This window comes from Drosophila ficusphila, unplaced genomic scaffold, assembly GCF_018152265.1.
Source record: "Drosophila ficusphila isolate 14025-0441.05 unplaced genomic scaffold, ASM1815226v1 contig_198, whole genome shotgun sequence".
Lineage (NCBI taxonomy): Eukaryota > Metazoa > Arthropoda > Insecta > Diptera > Drosophilidae > Drosophila > Drosophila ficusphila.
In genome coordinates, this window is record NW_025064092.1 from 4,471,977 (window position 1) to 4,490,903 (window position 18,927).

General features: G+C 45.5%; 3 protein-coding genes across 4 annotated transcripts; 2 read left to right on the plus strand and 1 right to left on the minus strand.

The window, feature by feature from the left end:
• The first annotated feature begins 631 nt into the window (after positions 1-631).
• Positions 632-4,799, plus strand: LOC108094307 (chromatin assembly factor 1 subunit A). Its single transcript, XM_017194832.2, is given in 4 exon segments — positions 632-834; positions 837-2,981; positions 3,044-3,213; positions 3,270-4,799. Coding segments are annotated over 4 exon segments (3,564 nt in total). The 5' UTR covers positions 632-746; the 3' UTR covers positions 4,431-4,799.
• A 791-nt stretch (positions 4,800-5,590) lies between these two features.
• LOC108094297 (DENN domain-containing protein Crag) lies at positions 5,591-17,775 on the minus strand. 2 transcript variants are annotated; one of them, XM_017194811.2, is made up of 14 exons: positions 17,188-17,774; positions 15,860-16,176; positions 14,616-15,168; positions 14,401-14,551; positions 14,067-14,338; positions 13,781-13,994; positions 13,097-13,417; positions 11,584-13,022; positions 10,942-11,247; positions 10,459-10,539; positions 8,605-9,037; positions 8,076-8,543; positions 7,511-7,695; positions 5,591-7,439 (listed from the first exon to the last, which is right to left on the minus strand). In XM_017194811.2, the coding sequence occupies exons 2-14, from the start codon at positions 16,158-16,160 to the stop codon at positions 7,121-7,123; spliced, it is 5,043 nt and encodes a 1,680-aa protein (XP_017050300.1). In that variant the 5' UTR covers positions 16,161-16,176; positions 17,188-17,774; the 3' UTR covers positions 5,591-7,120. The 2 variants fall into 2 exon arrangements, with proteins under 2 accessions (XP_017050300.1, XP_017050308.1); XM_017194819.2 differs by lacking the exon at positions 10,459-10,539 and having other exon boundaries at positions 17,188-17,775.
• A 265-nt stretch (positions 17,776-18,040) lies between these two features.
• On the plus strand, positions 18,041-18,874 carry LOC108094643 (INO80 complex subunit C). Its single transcript, XM_017195354.2, has 2 exons — positions 18,041-18,212; positions 18,281-18,874. Exons 1-2 carry the CDS (start codon positions 18,077-18,079, stop codon positions 18,478-18,480), a joined length of 336 nt encoding a protein of 111 aa, XP_017050843.1. The 5' UTR covers positions 18,041-18,076; the 3' UTR covers positions 18,481-18,874.
• The last annotated feature ends 53 nt before the right edge of the window (positions 18,875-18,927 follow it).

Below are 18,927 nucleotides of genomic sequence, written 5' to 3' on the forward strand. Positions count from 1 at the left end.
ATTTAAAACTATCAAAAAATAGTTTAAGTTATATTCCATACAAAACTTTAAAAGTATTTTTGTTATTAGTTCATGCCATTTTTTTCTAAATCAAGTACCTAATACTCTTATATACATTTTTTATAATTTTTATCTTGTAACCAAAAGAAAAAATAAGTATTTTAAAAACAATCTTTTTCAAATAGTAAATTGATTAATTTTCTGATTAATGGATAGAGACATAAAATAAACCATTTATGTACATATTGTCGCTTTGTTTTGGCAAATACCTATATGTTGAGAGTTTACTATGACCTTTCCTAAGTTTTTTACCGTGGCTTGCGTCTGCGCTTGCTGTAGAAACAAAACTGTTCTACAAAATCCCCGAGATCAACGTATAATTTTTTTTTTAATATGTGTATATAACTTCTCATCCAGTGCGAAAGTACCAACTGTAGTGCTGCCTAGCTTACCCTTTAGCGAAGCGATCGAAAAGAGAAAAGGCTGCACATAAAAAATTGATTTTGCTTAAGATTCTTATCGTTTTTTTCCGTTTCCGACGGTGGTCAACACGGTGGTGCCTCAAATGGCGCCGATGACTGGCTATCGATCTATCGATCGTGGCTTACATCTATTGGCGGCAATTCGCGCCCACAACTGCCATCGCTAGTGTGTTTTCAGCGCCTTTTCCACCATAATTGTTGGCGAAAAACAAGCGAAGGATTTGCTGGGGAAAAGCGACCAGGACACAGGAAGACAACAGCAGAATGCCCGCCGGCATTGTGAAGACCCCGAGCAGCGTCAGGACGAAGGATGCAGCCGTGGCAAAGTCCGCGGAGAAGACCGCGAGCGGTGGCAAAAGTTTGTGCAGACGCGTCTGCCATTCAAGATGATTACGCCAGGCGGTGGAGCAGGAGCCACCGCCTCCTCGTCCTCGTCGTCCGCCGGCCCCGTTACTGTGATCCTAGATGACGAAGATCCCGTTCCGCGCAAACGGAAGCTCTCGTACGACGATGAAACGCCACAGGAGGGCACCGGCAGTTCCGCCGCACAGCTGCGCCGTTCGAACAGCAAAGAGAACCTCGATTTGGCCAGTTCCATAGCCACAAAGAAGGCCAAGACTGCAGACATAGAGGTGGAATCCCTGGCGGAGGATGTCATCGAACTGGATGATGATGAAGGTGATGAGGAAGAAAAAGACATGACGGAAGAGATCGCGCCGGTGAAGAAGACCACAGAGGCCAAGCCGAAGACCAAGAAGCCGGTGGCGAAGAAAGCCTCGCCGGCACCCATACAAATCAAGTTGCCATTGGTCAACAAACGATCCAAGCGCAGAAAATCCCTCAAGAAATCCGAGGAGGCGCTGGACACTTCAGCCAAGGATGTTGCCAAGACAGGCAGTGAGTCCAGCGATGACATAGAAGCACTAGCTGAGGAGCTGAACCCTCAAAAGAAGCTGCGAGTCCAGGTGGTGGAGCTTGACTCACCAGAAGAGAGCCCCAAAAACAAAGAAAAGGAAGAGGAGAAGGTCAGCCAGAATGAGAAAAAGGACCCAAAGAAGCAGAAGGAGGCCAAGGATACGTCAAAGGAATCCAAAAAGGAAGAGTCCAAACTCACAGAGCAGAACAAGAAAAACGATCAATCCACGATAGATCTCTTTATAGCTAAGAAGGCGGAAGCCGGCAAGAAAGAAGTGCCTGAAAACAAGAAGAGAAATAAATCGATTGTAGAGGATTCCAAACCCAAAGAAACCACCAAGCAGGATAAAACCAAAGCGGCCGGGAAACTCGCGAAGGAGGAATCAAAATCAGCTGAAAAGCACGATCCAGAAGAAAACGAAGCCAGTTCAACGAAGTCGCAGAAAGAGAAAGACAACCCGCCTGCCAAAAATCAAAAAGAAGAGCTCTCCAATGGCAAGAACCAGAAAGAAGAAGCAAGCAAGAAATCCCAAATAAAGGAAACTGAAAAGAAGGCCGAATCACCAAAGGAGAAACCCAGCAATGAGATCGAGCAGGACTCCGGAAAAACCAAGAAAGACGAGCCATCTGCTCCGGAAAAATCCGAGAAAGGAACACCCGAAGATGCTGAAATCTCAGTGATCCTCTCCAGCAGCGAAGACAACAGCTCCAGCAGCGAGCACGAAATGGACGTGGACACGGACGTGCAGAAGGATGTTCCTCACAACAGAAGAAGCCTCCCGGAGGCCACTGATTCCCAGAAGACGCTCACGCCCAAACAGCAGAAACTTCTGGAGCGAAGGAAGAAAGCTCGCGAGGAGAAGGAACAAAAACTGGCTGAGGAGCGGCGTCTGAAGCAGCAGGAGAAGGAACAGCGGGAGCAGCAGAAGAAGCAGGAGCGCGACGAAAAGGAGCAGCAAAGGAAGATGGAGAAGGACCAAAAGGAGCAGCAGAAGAAGATGGAAAAGGAGGAGAAGGAGCGCAAGCGGCAGGCCGAGGTGGATTCCAAGAACGAGGAGAAGCGCAAGCGCAACGAGGCCAAGGAGGAGGTGCAGCGCAAAAAGGACGAGGAGCGCCGCAAAAAGGAGCAGGAACGCGAGGAGGCCGAGCAAAAGAAGAAGCGAGCCGCCGAGTCCTTCACCAAGTTCTTTGTGCCCAAGCAACCGAAAACCGGCGGCGGATCCAATGCCACATCCTACCTGGAACACGAACAGAGCAGCTGCGACAGCTCCAAGGCGAGCAGCCAGCTGCTGGCCTTCCGACCCTTCCAGGTCAAGGACGACATGCTGCTGGCGCCCATTGTGCGCGCCTCGCTTGGCCAGGAGCAGCGCTCCCAGCTGGACGGACTCTTCAAGCACCACGACGAGGATGACGACGACGACGAGGAGGAGGAGGGCATCGTTCGGCGAAAGCCACCAAATCGGGCTCATCTTTATCTCAGCGAACTGAGCAATGGGCGGCGGTTGCCACTGAAGATGCTGCGCGATGCCAGACTTCAAAGACGCACCAAGGATGAAGAGGAGGAGGACGAGGTTCAAGTGATAGGTGGGTACTCCACTTATTATTGCATTCCTACCAAAAAGCTAATCATATTTTTATTAACGCAGACGACCTTTCCACTGCTGGTCTGCCCATTGAGGAGGAGCAGCCCAAGCAGCTGGCCAGGATGCGGGCCAAGTATCTGCACTTTGCGGACAACCGAAGACCGCCCTACTACGGCACCTGGCGCAAGAAGAGCACCAGCATCTCCGCTCGCCATCCACTGGCACAGGATAAAGTAAGAATTGGATACTTCAACATTCGATCACAGAAATGAATAACCTTTTTATGCAGGTTCACTTCGATTACGAACTGGACTCGGATTGCGAGTGGGAGGAGGAGGAGCCGGGCGAGTCGCTCAGTGCCAGCGAGGACGAGAAGGAGCGCGAGTCGGAGGAGGAGTCCGAGGAGGAGTACAACGAGTGGTACGTGCCGCACGGTCATCTCAGCGACGAGGAGCTGCAGAACGACGGCGACGGCGAAATGGATGATGGACACACGCGCGAGGCGCAAAAGGCCAAGTTGCAGGTGCTGCAGCAGGAGTTCGCCCAGGAGATGAAGAAGCAGACGAAGAAGATCAAACCACGCCTCCTGGGTCCCGTTTGGCTGGACGAGAACGGCAACAAATCGGAGCTGTTCCCGGCCATTTTCGCCCACACCATCGACATGTACGCCTGCTGGCAGACGGAGCCGCTCAGCCTGGAGCCACCGCCGGAGCCGGAGCGCGAGGATCAGCCGCCCGAGCAGCCGGTGCCACTGCAGCTGGACGATCGCCTGTTGCAGCAGCTGGTGCGCCTGACCCACGGCAATCGGAACTCGAAGACGTTCTTGATCAACGAGTATTTAGAGTACCTGAAAACCCAACCATCCGTCGAGTCCAATCAAACGCTGTTGCCCTCGAAGACTGTGCTACGCGAGAAGTTCGACGAGCTGGCCAGCTGGAAGACCGTGGAGCTGGGCACACCCGAGGCGGCGGCCACCAATGCGACCAGCGCCAAAAAGACCAAGAAGCCGAAGAAGCGTGTCTGCTGGGTGGTGGCCACCGAGCTGCTGGAGAAGTACCAGCTGCCGGAGCTACCGCTGCAGAACCAGTGGGACTACACGCTGACGCCCAAGGTGAGCGAGGGAGCCGATGCAGCGCAGCACGAGCAGAGTCCGCCAGCAGAGGCGGAAGCCACCGCATCACCCGTCGTGGCATCGGTTGCCAACTCAACGTCGCCCACAACGCCCGTCACGGGCCAAAGTCAGGCAACTCCTGGCGCCAAAAAGCGGGCCACCTTGATCATGTCCGTGCCCAGGGATCAGCCGATTCCCACGGCCACCAAGAACAAGCTGATCAGCCAGTTCCTGCGGCGCCAGAACGATGCCAGCAGTCCTAAGGATAAGCCGCAGGATAAGGCCAAGGAGAAGCCGCCTCCCGCCGTCAGCGAGGATGTGGTGATGCTCTCGGATTAGACCTAAGTTAACCCCCCCAAAAAAGAAAACACTACTGCCCCAGGTTTTGTGGGTCTTCCTCCTAGCCGTAGTTTCAATTGATATCCACGCACATTTTTTTTTCGATAGATTCGCTTGTAAGTTGATTTAATTTTTAATGTTCCCGATGTACGTTCGACTTGTATGTCCTCCTCCTCATCAGCCCATCCGCATCAGGTGTATCCCTTCCCAGCCAGCATCCATCCACCCACCCGCTCATCTGTAGCTCTGTTAAGTGGTTCGCGGAACAAGTACTCACAAACTGTAATTATCGCGGTACGTTTCGGTTGCGTTAGTGAACCATCTATACATATATAGTATATATGCAATAATACATTACCTGATCTTTTACTTTCTCGCAGTTTTGGAATGGAAATATACATATGTACATATAAGGGGCGAGTTATCTTATAGTTTGCAAGCCATAAATGGATGACGTGAAGAGATAGATTTGCTATATGATAACAAAAGTAGTAGTAGTGCGGATATATAGCACCATTTTATTGTTATAAACAAATAAAGATGCGATTGGTAGGACACATTAGGATTCGGGTGGCCGTATTTGCAATAATACGCTACTGATGTGTCGATTATTGCAGTCCTGGTGTCGGATTATTGCAAATACGGTTACCCGAACGCTAATTTGTACTTTAAATCGCATCTTTAATTGTTTATAACAAAATAATGGTGCTATATTTTCACTTTCCGCCAACGGGTTTCGAAGTTTTATAAAAAAATACGTAATTTTTTAGCCGTTTTACCTTCTACTGCACTTCTAAACATTTACCAACTACTTTTGTTATCATATGATTAAACTTTAAGAAACAGAAGAATTAATAAATCCATTAATTTTTAAGCTTTCCCAGAAATTTGCTAAATGGGGTAGTTATACAACATTTTTCTTAAGTGGTTCTTCGAGCTCCAAAATGGTATTGTCTACTTCTGATAAAATAGTTTTTTTTTTTTTTAATTGAGAAAATGATTTTAAAATTTAATTGTCAGACGGTTTTCATGAAGATTATCAGAAATATCTTATATTGGTAAATGTTGGTACATAAAAATTGTGGTCCAAATAAATTGATAAAGCCATATAAAGAAAACACAATTCTGAAAAAATTATATGAATATAAACAAAATTTGAATTTAATTTTTAAAACTTGTTTGTTTATTCTTTTTGTCATTTTTTTTTTTTTTCATTAATTAAATTAATTATTAAATATACATTTAGTTAAGATTCCCGACAAAAAATTACTGTGGCTGCATTATATAAGTGAGTGTGTCGTGTGTGGGTGTTGTCATTAAAAACGTGGACGTGAACGTGTGTCGTACAATTAGATCTGCAAGATTTATTCCCATCTACATTTATATACGATTATCCATTAATTATTGCTATGTTATCGTTGTTTAATTGCTGTCTGCTGTCGATATTGTTGATTCACCGCGTGTCCCGCCCCCATTTTTACCCTTTCCCATCAAAAGTTCGCTAAGCTAACTAAAAAAAAACCCGAGCATTGTGAGGAAATCTCAAGATAAAAAAGTGCGAGTTACAGGCTATTTTTGAAATAACCAGGTGTTGGTGGTGAAGAGGGAGGGTGTTGCCAAGGGGGAAAGGTGATTCCGATTCCAAAACCGAATCCGAATCCGGTTCCACTCACAATGCTGATTTACAATTACAAGATCGCACATATAGCTCTGTATGTACACGAATATGTATCGTCGTTATATTAAATATAGTAAGGCAAATATGACGAGGGTCAATGAAAATTGGAATACACATCTTGTGGGACTTCTTTCTTTCTTTTTTTTGAGAGGGCAATTGCAGCGCGTTTCATTTGTGCAATACCAATATATTCTATGAAATGGGCAGGGAAAACATAATGGAAATTTGGTGGTTTAAGAAACAAGGCAGTTATTAAAATGAGCTGGGAGTAAGTACAATTAGTCGAAAAGTAAACATTTCCATTATAGAGTTTCGTTGCAATTGCACTTATGAAACACACTGCGTGAAAGTAATTATGTATTGTCACAGAAACCAGTCATTCATGTGTGTGTATATTTTTGATTAGGTTTAAACAGCGAAAAAATCGTTAAGTACTTAGGATTTAAGATCAAGTCATTTACAAAATCATTTGCATGTTTTCACAATTCAACAATTGTCAAGTTAATGTTTTTTTTTTATGTAGCTATATCATTAAAGGTCGATAAAAAAAATATGTATGTTGTGGGAGGACAATTTTAAACAAATTTTCCTGAAGCTTTCTCGTTTACAAACCCAATTACTTTGAAAACCTAAAAAACCTCGAATTAAGTATTTCTCGTTTGCAACAATTAAATTTGTATACCCTACTAGGAATAGTTCCAAAATACCGTCTTTTCGTTTGTATAACGTAAGCAAGAGCTTTGATTTTGTTTTAAATAAAATTAGTTTATAATTGTCCAATCTATAAAATCGACCCAAGCTAAGGGGTTTGATAAGCGTTTTTTTGTCCTTCAATTTTCCCTTCGATCCCGTTTTTTTTTTTTATAAAATTTTTTGGTCGTCTTGTCTTTTTAAGTTACTGCCACGCTTTCATCTTTGCTTTTTTCTTTTCTGCTAATCATATGTCCTCTTCGGCATCGCCTGGAGCTGCTTTTGCCTCGCCGCTCGACTCCTCCGGCTGGGAGTCACTGCGTCAGGGCAGCAGGAGCGGTCGGAAGTAGGCGCGGCAGAAGATCGTCGACGCCGAGGGCGGCAGATCTTGGTTGCGATAGTACATGTTGCACTCCCGCTCCGTCAGCTTGTCGAAAACGGCCGCATAGTCGCGATGGAATGCAGCCAGATCGACGTTGGACCTTCCGATGGCGGTCAAGGCCAGGAAGAGGATGTCCCGGTAGAACGAGTGCGATCGCTCCACGCCGTTGCTCTTCAGCTTGTGCCGCTCGTTGGCCAAACGCTTCAGCGGAGTGGCGTAGTCGTTGCCCCGAATGGCCGAAATGATTTGCTGAATGACACTGCAGTGCCACGCAAAACAGTTTTGGATTAGTGAAAGCTTAACACTTTTAATCGAATCGCTGCTACTCACTTCTTGTTGAGCTGCGCCTGGTCGGTGAGCAGCGCCTTGATGAGCGGACTTGTCGGTTGGGTCTCCCTGTACAGTAGGTACATGGGCGGTCCACTCGCCTCGGTGTGCAGGCTGAGGTTGTCCCACAAGCACTGGATATGCACCGTCTTCACCTTGCTCAGTGGATCGATGTGCTCCTTGTCGCTCTGTTGGGGAAATATAAGTGCAATAGTTAGTCACTTATTCATAGGTGCTTTTAAAGTAATTTGTAAAGGCAACAAAGTATTGGTGATCCCTGCTAAACAAATTTTAAATTACAATTTTCATCAAAATTATTATAATAATTTAATAATAATTGTTTAAGAATTTTAGAAAAATTAAGTAACAGTAACATTTAAAGTATTTATTAGTTATGAACTATTTCCAAACCCAATCAAAAAATCATTCATGGATTTGTTGTACAAAATGCGAAATCAATAAGATGAGTTAAATTATAATTATTATAATTTTGAATATTGAATATCTACAAATCTTAATGAAGCATTTTAACGTGGTTTTAAAATCAGTTTTTTAATTATCGACTTACCGGCACGGGGAGACAGAGCTCCGGCAGGTGCGTCTTGCTCTCTATGCGCTCCATCAGCCAGAGCAGGTTCCAGTAGATGATCGGGTGCTCCTCGACGAACTCCGGCTTGATCAGCGCAATGTCGCCCTCCTGCGTGAGTATGTTCTCCAGCTCCTTGCGCAGCACCAGCGGATTCAGATACGGCACAGTGAGACTGGACTTGTGGCTAGTGCCATTGGCCGTTTGCTCCTTGCCATCCTCCGTCTGTTTGGGTTGATCCGACTCCGACTCCTCGGACTGCCGCTCGATCTGCACGCTGAGGAAGGGAACGGTGAGCTTGTTGCAGGCGTGGCAGGTGGTGTTCAGGTTGGAGTCCTCCGCCGTCCAGCCGCTCATGATCTCCTCGTCGTAGACGAGCACCGAACAGTTGTGGCACTGCGAGCAGGTCGTCAGCTGGATCAGCACATCGCAGTCGCGATCAGTGGCGTTCTAGAGGATCGAAAGGCATGGATAAGCAAGAATACATTAGAATCGTAAACAACCCACTCACCTCTCCAATTACACTGTACAGATTGTCGGGCAGAGCGGGAAAGGCGTGCATGTGCAGGGCGCCGGTGGAACTGTTCTCGCCGAGCGGCACCAGATTGTTGTAGCTGGACTTGCGCGACTCACTTAGCCTGCCCCAGGGATCCAAGTCGCTGGAGACGCGTCGCAACTTGCCCTCCTCGTGGACGGCGGCATCGTGCTCCTCCTGATCCGCACTGCCATGCTGCGAATGATGATGATGGTGGTGGTGCGGATGGTGGTGCGCGTGGTGCAGACCATGCGGATGATGGCCGTTGTTCGTCTTCGTCGGCGTTGAATTGGCCGAGATCACGCCCTTGATCTCGTCGAACTTCTTGGTCAACGAACTGGCTGCTGACTTGATGCTGCTCAAGCTCCCCTGGATCAACTCGTTCGATTTCTTTCCCGTCAAGCTGGGACTGGGTTGTACAAATGCAATTTATTAATACGACTGCTTCAAACACTTAGTACTTAAACAGTTTACATATCTACAACGAAACAAGAATGAAGTGGTTCCTACAGCAGCTGATTCCAAGGTTACTAGGAAATGTAATTAATTAGGGAAAGACTTGAAGTTATGAGTATTAAATGAATTAAGTTTAAAGGAACTTCTGATTTGAAAGTACTTAAACATTTGTTTTATGTTCTATAATAAAAAAAAAAGATATATTTAATATCTATTTAATTATAATAATGATATAGGAGTTTGTAGAGATTTTTGAGTAACATTTAATACACAGGAAGTCAACCGTTTTTTTAAAAAATCAATGTATCCTGGTATAAGAATATCTATATTCTATTGCATAGCTCTTTGGCTCTATAACTCTGTACAGTATAGTTATGATTATGTGAAATTATCAAGATAGATATCAAGGAACTCAGCTGCTGGAGGTGCTGCTATATATGGTGGTGCGGTGCTTGTGGATGGTCGTCGTCGTTAGTTTGATTTAATCGAGTTAGTGAGGATGCTATGCGTGGCTTTTGTCAAACCTTGAATTGCCCGCCACCAACGAAGTTTTTCAAAGGGGACTTTAAACCATAGCCATAACCAAAACCAAAGGCAAAACTCTGTGGAACAGCATTTTGGGTGTGGTGGAACTTATGTGGAACACAAAACGAAAACAAGAGGTTAGGTCTCTGTTGTGTGTGTGTTTTTGTTGTGCCGTTGTGTGTTACTTGCCGCTGTCCACCATTTTAATTGATATTAATTGATTAACTAAATTACAAATAAAAAGCTGTGTTTAAAAGTATATTAGTATCAGCATGTTAAAAATGCAAAACAAAACAAAAAGGTTGTTTGGCAGGAAAAAAAAAATTTTCTATTGCTTTAAATTAAAATTTTCAACATTTTGCTTAGTGATTTTTAAAGTACTTAAACATTTCAATGGCTGTGTGTATATTTTGATTAGTGTTTTCCTCATTGTTATCTATTAATTTTAATTAATTTTGGGCATTTAATGTTATTTTACACACAGCGTAACAACTATATAATTTAAAGTAATATTAATTTTTAATTGAATTGTGATATTGAATACAAAATCATATATTTGTGACTGTTTTGTGAACTTTGTGTATAACGAAATTGTTGAAAACAAGTTAAGTTAATAATAAAAAACCATGACAAATAAAATAGAATAGAGATAACAAATATTTTATATAAAACATGTTATTATTGTTGACCCAATAACCCATTTCCAAACTTTTCCTTCACCAAGAGAACACTTATTCTATTCAATAACTAAATGCCGAGTGGATCTTGTGGAAAGCAGCACAACACACAATTGGGTGTATTTTTCGGGTATGTGTGTCTAGAAGTTCTCTAGGAAAGGTCTCCACTTACCTTATGCTCGATATATTTTCTATTATATTGGCGGGCAATTTCAAGTCTTTCTTAAGGGACAATCGTGCGGGTGAATAACGTCTAAGATATAATTATATATATATATATGTAAATAAATCATAAAACAAATATGGCACAAAAACGAGTTTGATTAAGAGATGGTTAAGATAGATCATATGGCTTTTTCAGTTCTTCAGATCACTTGATTCACATAGAAAATTCAATTTCAATTTGAATTATAAAGATTATTAAAACTTTTGACCGATTTCAGTGAGATCTTTTGTCAATTTCACAAGATTAAAAACAAACCAAAAAAGCCATAGATTAGGGATAAAACGATAATATCAGGGATAAATTATCCTCTTGCTTTGGTGAGTGGACGTGGAATGCTTGTGGAATCGTGTGTTTAGATGAATCAAGGGGGAACACAAAGATAGAGGAGCACAGGGATGGGGAAAGACTGTGGTGGAACGTCGGAGTTACCCGAACGTGAACTTCAGCGAGGAGCCGATGTTGGCCAGGCTGTTGGTCACCCCGCTGCTGGCCACTGGCATCGTCTCCGAGCGGTGCATGCTCTTCCCGATCTGCGTCGACTCGTCGAAGGTGGCGCTCCTTGGGCCGCGGAACAGGATCGGCTTGTCGCTGTAGATGCTGCTGTCGATCTGCGACTGCGTCACCTGCTGCTCCTGCTGCGTCTGCTGCGCCGCCGGCGTGGCACTGGCCAGGGACTCCTCCTCGTTGAGGGCGCCCAGTGGATCGTTCTGGGTCACGGGCGTGCGTGGCGAGATTCTGGCGAATAACAAAATAAACAATATTATTATATTTCATATCTTAAAGGTTATGTTGATGGTTTTTTTTCCCTCAGTTAATAAAACGTTTTTGTGGTCTTATAAAAAACAAAAGAATAAATAAAGAAATACCTATGTAAGCCAAAGAATTTAATATTATGAGTAATTATTGTATTAAATACAAAACGGGTTTTAAAACCAAAAATCAGAAAAATTAAAAAAGGAATTTTTCAAATTAGCATTAATGTTTTCTAAATTCAACCAACTTTTTTTAGTTATAATTGCACGATTTCCTAATTCTTTATTAGTTACATTCTATATTTATTCCCAAACTCACTTGGTTGGACTCTGCACCCGCTGGCGTGCCCTTTGGGCGGCCACATGCTCATCGACCTCGTCCTCGTCCTCCTCGTCCGCCTCGTAGTCTCCACCGCCGGCGTACTCCAGTTCACCACTGCCCGCCTCCAGTTGCTTTTGCGGTGTGCTCGGCGATTCGGCCGTGTACTCATCTTCGTCTTCGTCCTCATCCTCCTCCTCCTCGTCGTCGTCGTCGCCGCCGCCAATGCTCATGATCTGCTTGCGCGGCTGCTGTTGCTGGAGCGCCTTGGCCAGGATCTCGGTGTCGCCGCCGTACGTCGGCGTGTTCGGAGCACTCAACTCACCCGGAATGAGCAATCCCGCGCTGTTGACCGTATCCTCCAGGGTCTCGTTGTTGCCACCGGTCACCGTTTGCCGCACAATGCTGCCCAGCTTGTTCCTCAGCCGATCGAAGGCGGCAAAGTCGAGCAGGCCGTGACCACCGCCATCGCCCGAGGATGAAGCCAAGCTGGTTCGCGACTGTCCATCCACCGTTTCCAAAGTGCTCAAGTTCTGATCCTGGGACGCACTCAGCGACTTGTTCACCTTGGAGGCGGCCCTCTGTTTGCCAGCCCTCCGAAATTGCGCCGCTCCAAGCACCACGTTCTTGATGCGGTTCCACCGGATCTGGCTGAGCGTAGTGCTGTCACTCGGCCACTGCGACTCCAAGACGCAGCGGTTGTAGAAGCCGTAGGTCAGCGCATTGGCCTGCACCCCCGAACGCTTCATCAGGTAATGGAGACGGACGGCCAGCACCGGCAGATTGTGGATGCCGCACAGCTGCATCATGATCCGGTAGCAGAACTCGTCGCAGGTGATCTTCAGGCGACTGGCGCGTACCAGAACATCGTAGGCGGCGCGCAGGATGTCCGGCTCCTTGCCGGCGTGCCGCGTATCCAAAACCATCGAGGGCAGGATGAGGAAGTACAGCGAGTAGCAGGTGGCCAGCAGGTACTTGGACCACGCCTCCGGATGCTGCTGGCACCGGCTGGCCATCTTCTGGGAAAGCTTTATCTCGTGCTTCGTGCGCCGTGCAATCGGCGATCCCGGCGATAGGGAGGCATTCAGCTGCAGCTGCAGGAACTTCGACAGAGCCGTCTTCTTGGTGCTCTGCAACAGTTCCGGCTGCAGCGTGAAGTTCTCGTAGTTGTAGGCCACGCCAGCGGATCCAGCTCCTCCGCCGCCCGCCGGCGTCACGCTGTCCGGCGGAAAGATGTACTTGGTGCGTTCGCTGTTCTGACCCGAGTCCCAGTCCACCAATCGGAGCTGGGCGGGCGTCTCGTCGTAGTTGCCCACCTTCTCCGCACACTCGTCGAAGAAGCTCAGGCCATGATCGCCATCCGAAACGAAGGAGCGCTCCTCGATGAACCGAATGAACATCTGGGTCTTCATCATCAACTCAAAGAACTTTTGGTGCGACTGTTTGTTTTATGGAGACAAAGTGATTCCAAGTTAGCTTAGTTTGAGTTAAAGCTATGCTTAAATTCCCTTACCTTGTCTCGCGATCGCAGGAAGGCCTTCAGCTGGAAGAGAGCACTCGGATCGGTGGCCCCCACCGAGGGCGCCTTGGAGATGGGCACCAGGAAGTCGCGGTAGCCGCGCAGAATGCTGGCCATGAAGAGCAGGAAGGCCTCCTGGATGCGCTGCTCCAGCACCAGTTCCCGTTTCCGCTTTCGTATGTCGCGATCCAAGCTGTTCGTCGAATCGTAGCTGATGGGCTTGGCATTCTCCAGTTCGGTGAGCGTCTGGCGGAGCAGGCGTGCTGCTCGCTTCGGAAGCAGCTTGGGCGACAAATGGCGCTGCGATTCACACAACTGCAAAGAGTTAACACACGTTAATGCATTGGCCAAGAGAAGAAACAGAAAGATAATACTACACAAGTCTAGTTTTACAAATGCTTTTTTATGCATAAAGTGTTGATCCAAATAAAAAAGAAGTGATATATCGTATAACAAGAAGAATCTGTTGCTCATGCAAAGTATTGGTCACCACAAAACCGCAAAACAATGATCATATTCCAAGGAAATATTTGTTTTAATGATCTCTGTGATATCAAAATACTAAGAAGTGGTATAAAAGTAAAAAATTAAGTATGTGCATAGTTAAGTTTGTCGAATTCTAAGCTTTAAAGAACCCATTCCATATATTTTCGACTATAAAAGAGCCTTCAAACTCACGCTTATATTGTTCGTATCCAAGTCGATGCAGGTGACATCCGTTGGAGGTTCGTACAGATCGAAGAAGCGCGAGTCCACGCCAATCAGATAAGGCAATGGGGCGTGGAGCACCTCGGCGAGTCCCAGAGGACAGAGCGGGATGTACGGACACTGCCACTTGAAGGGGAACAGCAGGGAGACAATGGCCTCGGCCACAGCAGTCAACGTGGCGGGTCTGCAAATGATTAATGATTATAATTAATAATATAATACTTGATTTAAATGCATAGATTGCTGCTTCGCCGACCTGAGAGAGTGGATGAGTATCTTCTGTTCGGTGAGGGCCAACAGCAGCACATGCAGACAGTTGTCGGTGCCCAGGTTCTGGAGCAGCATGTGGAAGCCGGCGCCACTTCGCGGCAGCGGCGAATCCTCCGGCTGGGTGAGCAGAATGCGATCGTTGGACTCGCTGGACAGCTGCAGGTGGATGCTGGGCGCCGGAAAGGGAACCTCATCCAGCAGCTGCGTAATGTAGCGCTCCACGGGAATGGGTATATTAACGCCATACAAAACCATACGCTAAAAAGAAAGAAAGCTAGATTCATTTCTGATTAAGATATGGGAGTGCTGTCTAAACTCACATGGAGGTACTTGAGCCACTTGTCGAAGGTGTCGCCGAAGGGATGGTGCGACAGCAGACATATGGCCTTGATCATGTGCAGCGAATGCTGCCCAGCGAACTCCTCATCCCAACCGAGCAGCTCCTTTTGCTCCGCCGACAACTGCGACTCACTAAAAAGAATGATTTGTAAATATATATGAGATTTGTAATAAATACAAAAGGGGGGGAACCCACTCGTAATCCTCGTAGAAAGTCAAGGCGGAACCGTAGACCTTGTAGGTGCCGTCGTTCACCGTCAGCACGAAGGTGCTGAACACCGGACTGATGGGCTTGCGCTTCTCCGTTCCGTTGACATGCGGCCACGCCTCCAGGGAAGCGCCCATCGGCAGGCAGAAGAGCGGGACGCTCGGACAGAGGTTCAGCGGGAAGTCGGTGTGGTCGACGGTGGGGTAGCGCAGCAGGATCTCCGGCTGGTAGCTGATGTGCTTCGGCCGGTACATGGACTTCTTGTAGCACAGGTAGACGTCGCTGCCCACGTAGCCCTTGTTCAGGGTCTTGTAGATCAGGCAGAAGGCGTGCGGTGCCCGTTCGCACTTGGAGCGCCCTTGGACAATGACGCACAGCTCGGTGACCACCAGCTCGTTGCAGGGCATGTCCGCCCGGGCGCGACGGTACGTGAGGAAGGTCTTCGCCGACGAGTTGTTCACGTTGGCCACCCGGCCGCCGGGCGTCTCGGCCACGATTTCCGCATCCGGCATGATCCGTTCGTGGCCATCGTACAGGACTCCTGCAAATGGAGAGCCAGGTTAGTAAAAAATACAGCTTAATTAATAATATAAAATTTTAGTTGATCTAAATAGGTTGATTTGCTTTAAACAAAGGGTTTCATTTACGGGTGATGATACATTCTATTTAAATAAATTATACTTGATTGATTTTATCACGAGTAGTTTTCACTTAAGTTAAACTTAACGTTTACTTTTGTTATCTATAAAGCCATTCTGTTGATTGATGGAATCTACTTCAAACAAACTTTTCCTAAATAAACAACAGAAGGCAAAATTTGAGCTCAGTTACAACTCAACAACAAATTATTTTTGGATCAATATATGCATTTATACACATTTTAATTTAAAAATGACACAGAACTGGAAAATGGTTATTTATTATCAAAAGCTTAAGTCATCATTTTATGTTAACCGTTTTTACATGAACCAAGTAAAGAATTCTGAATGAAATTTAATTTTTTGCTTATATTTAATTGTTATCTATCTGGCAGTAACTAAATATGTACATATATGAAATATTCATATAACACTCTCGGAAATGCTGATAATAATATTGAAGACTGTCAACAAAAGCCAAGATTATTTTACTCTTACAAATTGTGATCTTCAAAAAGCAACTCACACACATTAATCGTTTAAAGACTCTCTAACAAAAAAAAAAAAAAAACCTTTTATTATTGGATCGCTTACCGATATCCACGAGGGGCGGGCGATCCTTGCCCCGCCGGAAGTAGATGTAGCAGTCGGTGGTGCGTACCGATCCGTAGTTGAGGTTCGCCTGCAGGCCGGTGGGCGTGTGGGCAAGGAGCTCATATCCCTCGGGAACCTCCTCGCCGAGGAGCGGGAAGAAGACGCCGATGTCCGTGATCGGTTCAATGGTGCTGGCTGCCCGCAATCTTCCCGAGTCGTTGAAGATGTTCTCCTGCAGCAGCTGCGGGTGCTCCGGCATTCCGGCCACCACAAAGTAGTCGGCGATGCGCTTCTCCTCCATGGCGACGTCGCTTCCTCTGAAAGTGACAGCGAAAGAGCCGCGTTGAGTGGCTAATTCTTGGGCACGGCCGGTCTTGCAGGGCAGATAAGATAACGCCGACAGCTCGACACAGCGGATTCCAGTTGGGGTTGCTGCTCCCAATCCCCTCTTAATTAATATTTCGTTTAGTTATCTTCAGTCGGGGCCAAAGTCAATGGGACTTCCGAAGGGGAGGTTCGATAAAAGTGACACAAGTAATAATAGTGTGATTCCCATGGTTAGCAGAGAAGCAGAAAAGAAGTCATTCAGCAATGAAACTTTTATCTACTCGGCTTCTTCGAGCAAGTGGGCGAGACTTTTGCAATTTTAATAATTCAAGTTGATTCAATAAAAGCTATGCCTTTAATTCGTAACTCTGTATGTATGTATGTCTGTCTAAACGAAGAGCAAATTTGCGTTGTGCATTTTTAAAGAAGCTTGTCCTGAGATAAATATTGTGTTTTTCTTTTAACTTTTTAAGTTGCTTCACTTTTATACAACCTATCTAAAGTAAACATTCTTGGATGTTAGAAAATCGTAATGTCCGATTGCTCATTTATATCTCCCGATTTAAGAAAAAATATAATGTTTCATAAAGAAACAAAAAAAAAAACACAATCTGACTGGTGACCCACTAGAAACAAATGCCCCACTTTAGTGACCCCAAGCGAGGGTTCACCGTACTATTTCGAGTGGCGCAAAATTCTTTGTTTACATTGCTCGATAAACTCGGATTCTGACTGGAATCGTATGCATTAGCGTCGACTCTGATTGGACTTTGTATGCTGAACATTTTTATGCTTCTGACAGCAACAACAAATTGAGCTGGGGAAACAAGTTCCGCTTGATGATTCAACTTCCTCCGCTTCCGTTCCACAGCAACAAAAACAACATCGAAATATGCTCTTTTTGTTTGTGTTGAGTGATGATGCGTTGTTTTTGTTTACAGGAGTCCAATTGGATGAGCAAGGGGACAGGGGCGTTGGAAGGAAAAGGGATCTTAACTTACTGCACTCCCGTTCGTTGTCCTCCAAGGGGGCGGGCCACGGAGGGGGCGTGGGGCCCTGGGCAACCTTCAGTTGCTTTTGTTGTTCGCCTTGGACTGCAATTGTCGCTTTTCCTTCGCTTTTCTTCTTCACACAACGTTAATTTCCACACACCAACACACACACGCACACACACAGTTAGACTACTTGAGAGTTTTTCTTTACATCATTTTCTCAGAGTTTTCCTTTTAAGGCTGATTGATTTAACCACAATAACCGAACGAACAGTCTTCAATTAGTTATGCGAATTTAGCGGAATAAGCCTACGTAAATACGTGTGGAGTGCTGTAGACGAAAAGTACGAAATGTTCATTTAACTGGCCTACCAGCCGTGTTCGCGAGTCTGTGTGACTGGCAAAGAACTGCCAATCGCCCGAGCGCGCAGTTTGTGGTCCATATATTATGAAATGCGCCGCAAGATAAAAAAAAACACAGGCTATCGCTAGGGAACTTGGATTTACTATTATTAATGTTGTTAATAACTTTTTGCCCCTTCTTTTGGCCTGTTTTTCAGTGTAACCAGACGGCGCGCGTAAAATCCATTATTTTTGGTGTAACCAGAGTCCGCTAAAAAAAAAACCGAACTTAATTCCCCGACACACGTTTAATATTGGAAATGGGCCATCGCTTTGTTCTTTTTATTTACATATTTATTTTTGCGCTAGTTTTGAGGTTTAAAAAAAAAAGATTTTTCAGGCTCACCGTTAGAAATTCATCAATAAATTCATCAATAAAATTTAAAAAAAATATTAATATTTTACTAAACTTTCGATAGTGTTAAGTAACAGACGTTGTCATCTCTAGAACATTCGACTGCTGTCGTGCCTCGATTTTGCCATCTCAATTGCAAACATGGAAGCGAATTTGCCGAAACCCAAACGCTCTTTTAAGCGTCCGTTTGCTTTTCCCAAGAACTGTGTGTACCGTCCACTTCGACAGATAAGCAATATGGAGCGCAATTTGAAGCTGCCTGCCGAAAGACCTACATGTGAGTACCGAAGCGATAGATTTGCCAAGAGGTTCTTCACCCAAATAGCTTTGCTCATCCTTTCCAAGACTTTACGCTTAATGCACCGCCATCGTTGGTTCCGGCCAAGAAGTATTCGGACATTAGCGGTCTACCGGCTCCGTATGCCGATCCCCACACGAAGCTGCGGTTCGCCAACGCCGACGAGTACGCCTCGATGCAGCACATGCCTTCGGACATCATCAATGGCTACCTCACAGTCCGCGGCTACACCAGTGCCGTGGGATAGACGGTCTATATAGTATATATAGATATATGTATATTCCACATACCCGATGTGTTCCGCCCCTGAAGGCACCGTTTCAGACCTTGCTATGCGACTACCACTCACAATAGCCAATTACGGGAGCTGCTGACCTTGCTTTTACTGGCATTGCATGCGAGGCTAAACTGCCGACTGCTTCCTGGCTGCGATCCAGGGAGTTGTATCCACAATTACAATATAAGAAACATACCCACAACAAGACTATCGTTGATTTTTTGAACATTTTCTACCACTATTTGTTAAAGAAATTTTCAAACTATTGACCAACATGGTTCAAGGTGAGACTAATACCTTGGCGGTTGGAAATTGTCAAAATTAACAAAGCAAAAATAAATACCATATAAGTCCTAATTGGAAATATAAATAGTTTTACAACCAAAACGGGCAAATGTGTAGTTAAAAATTTAAGTG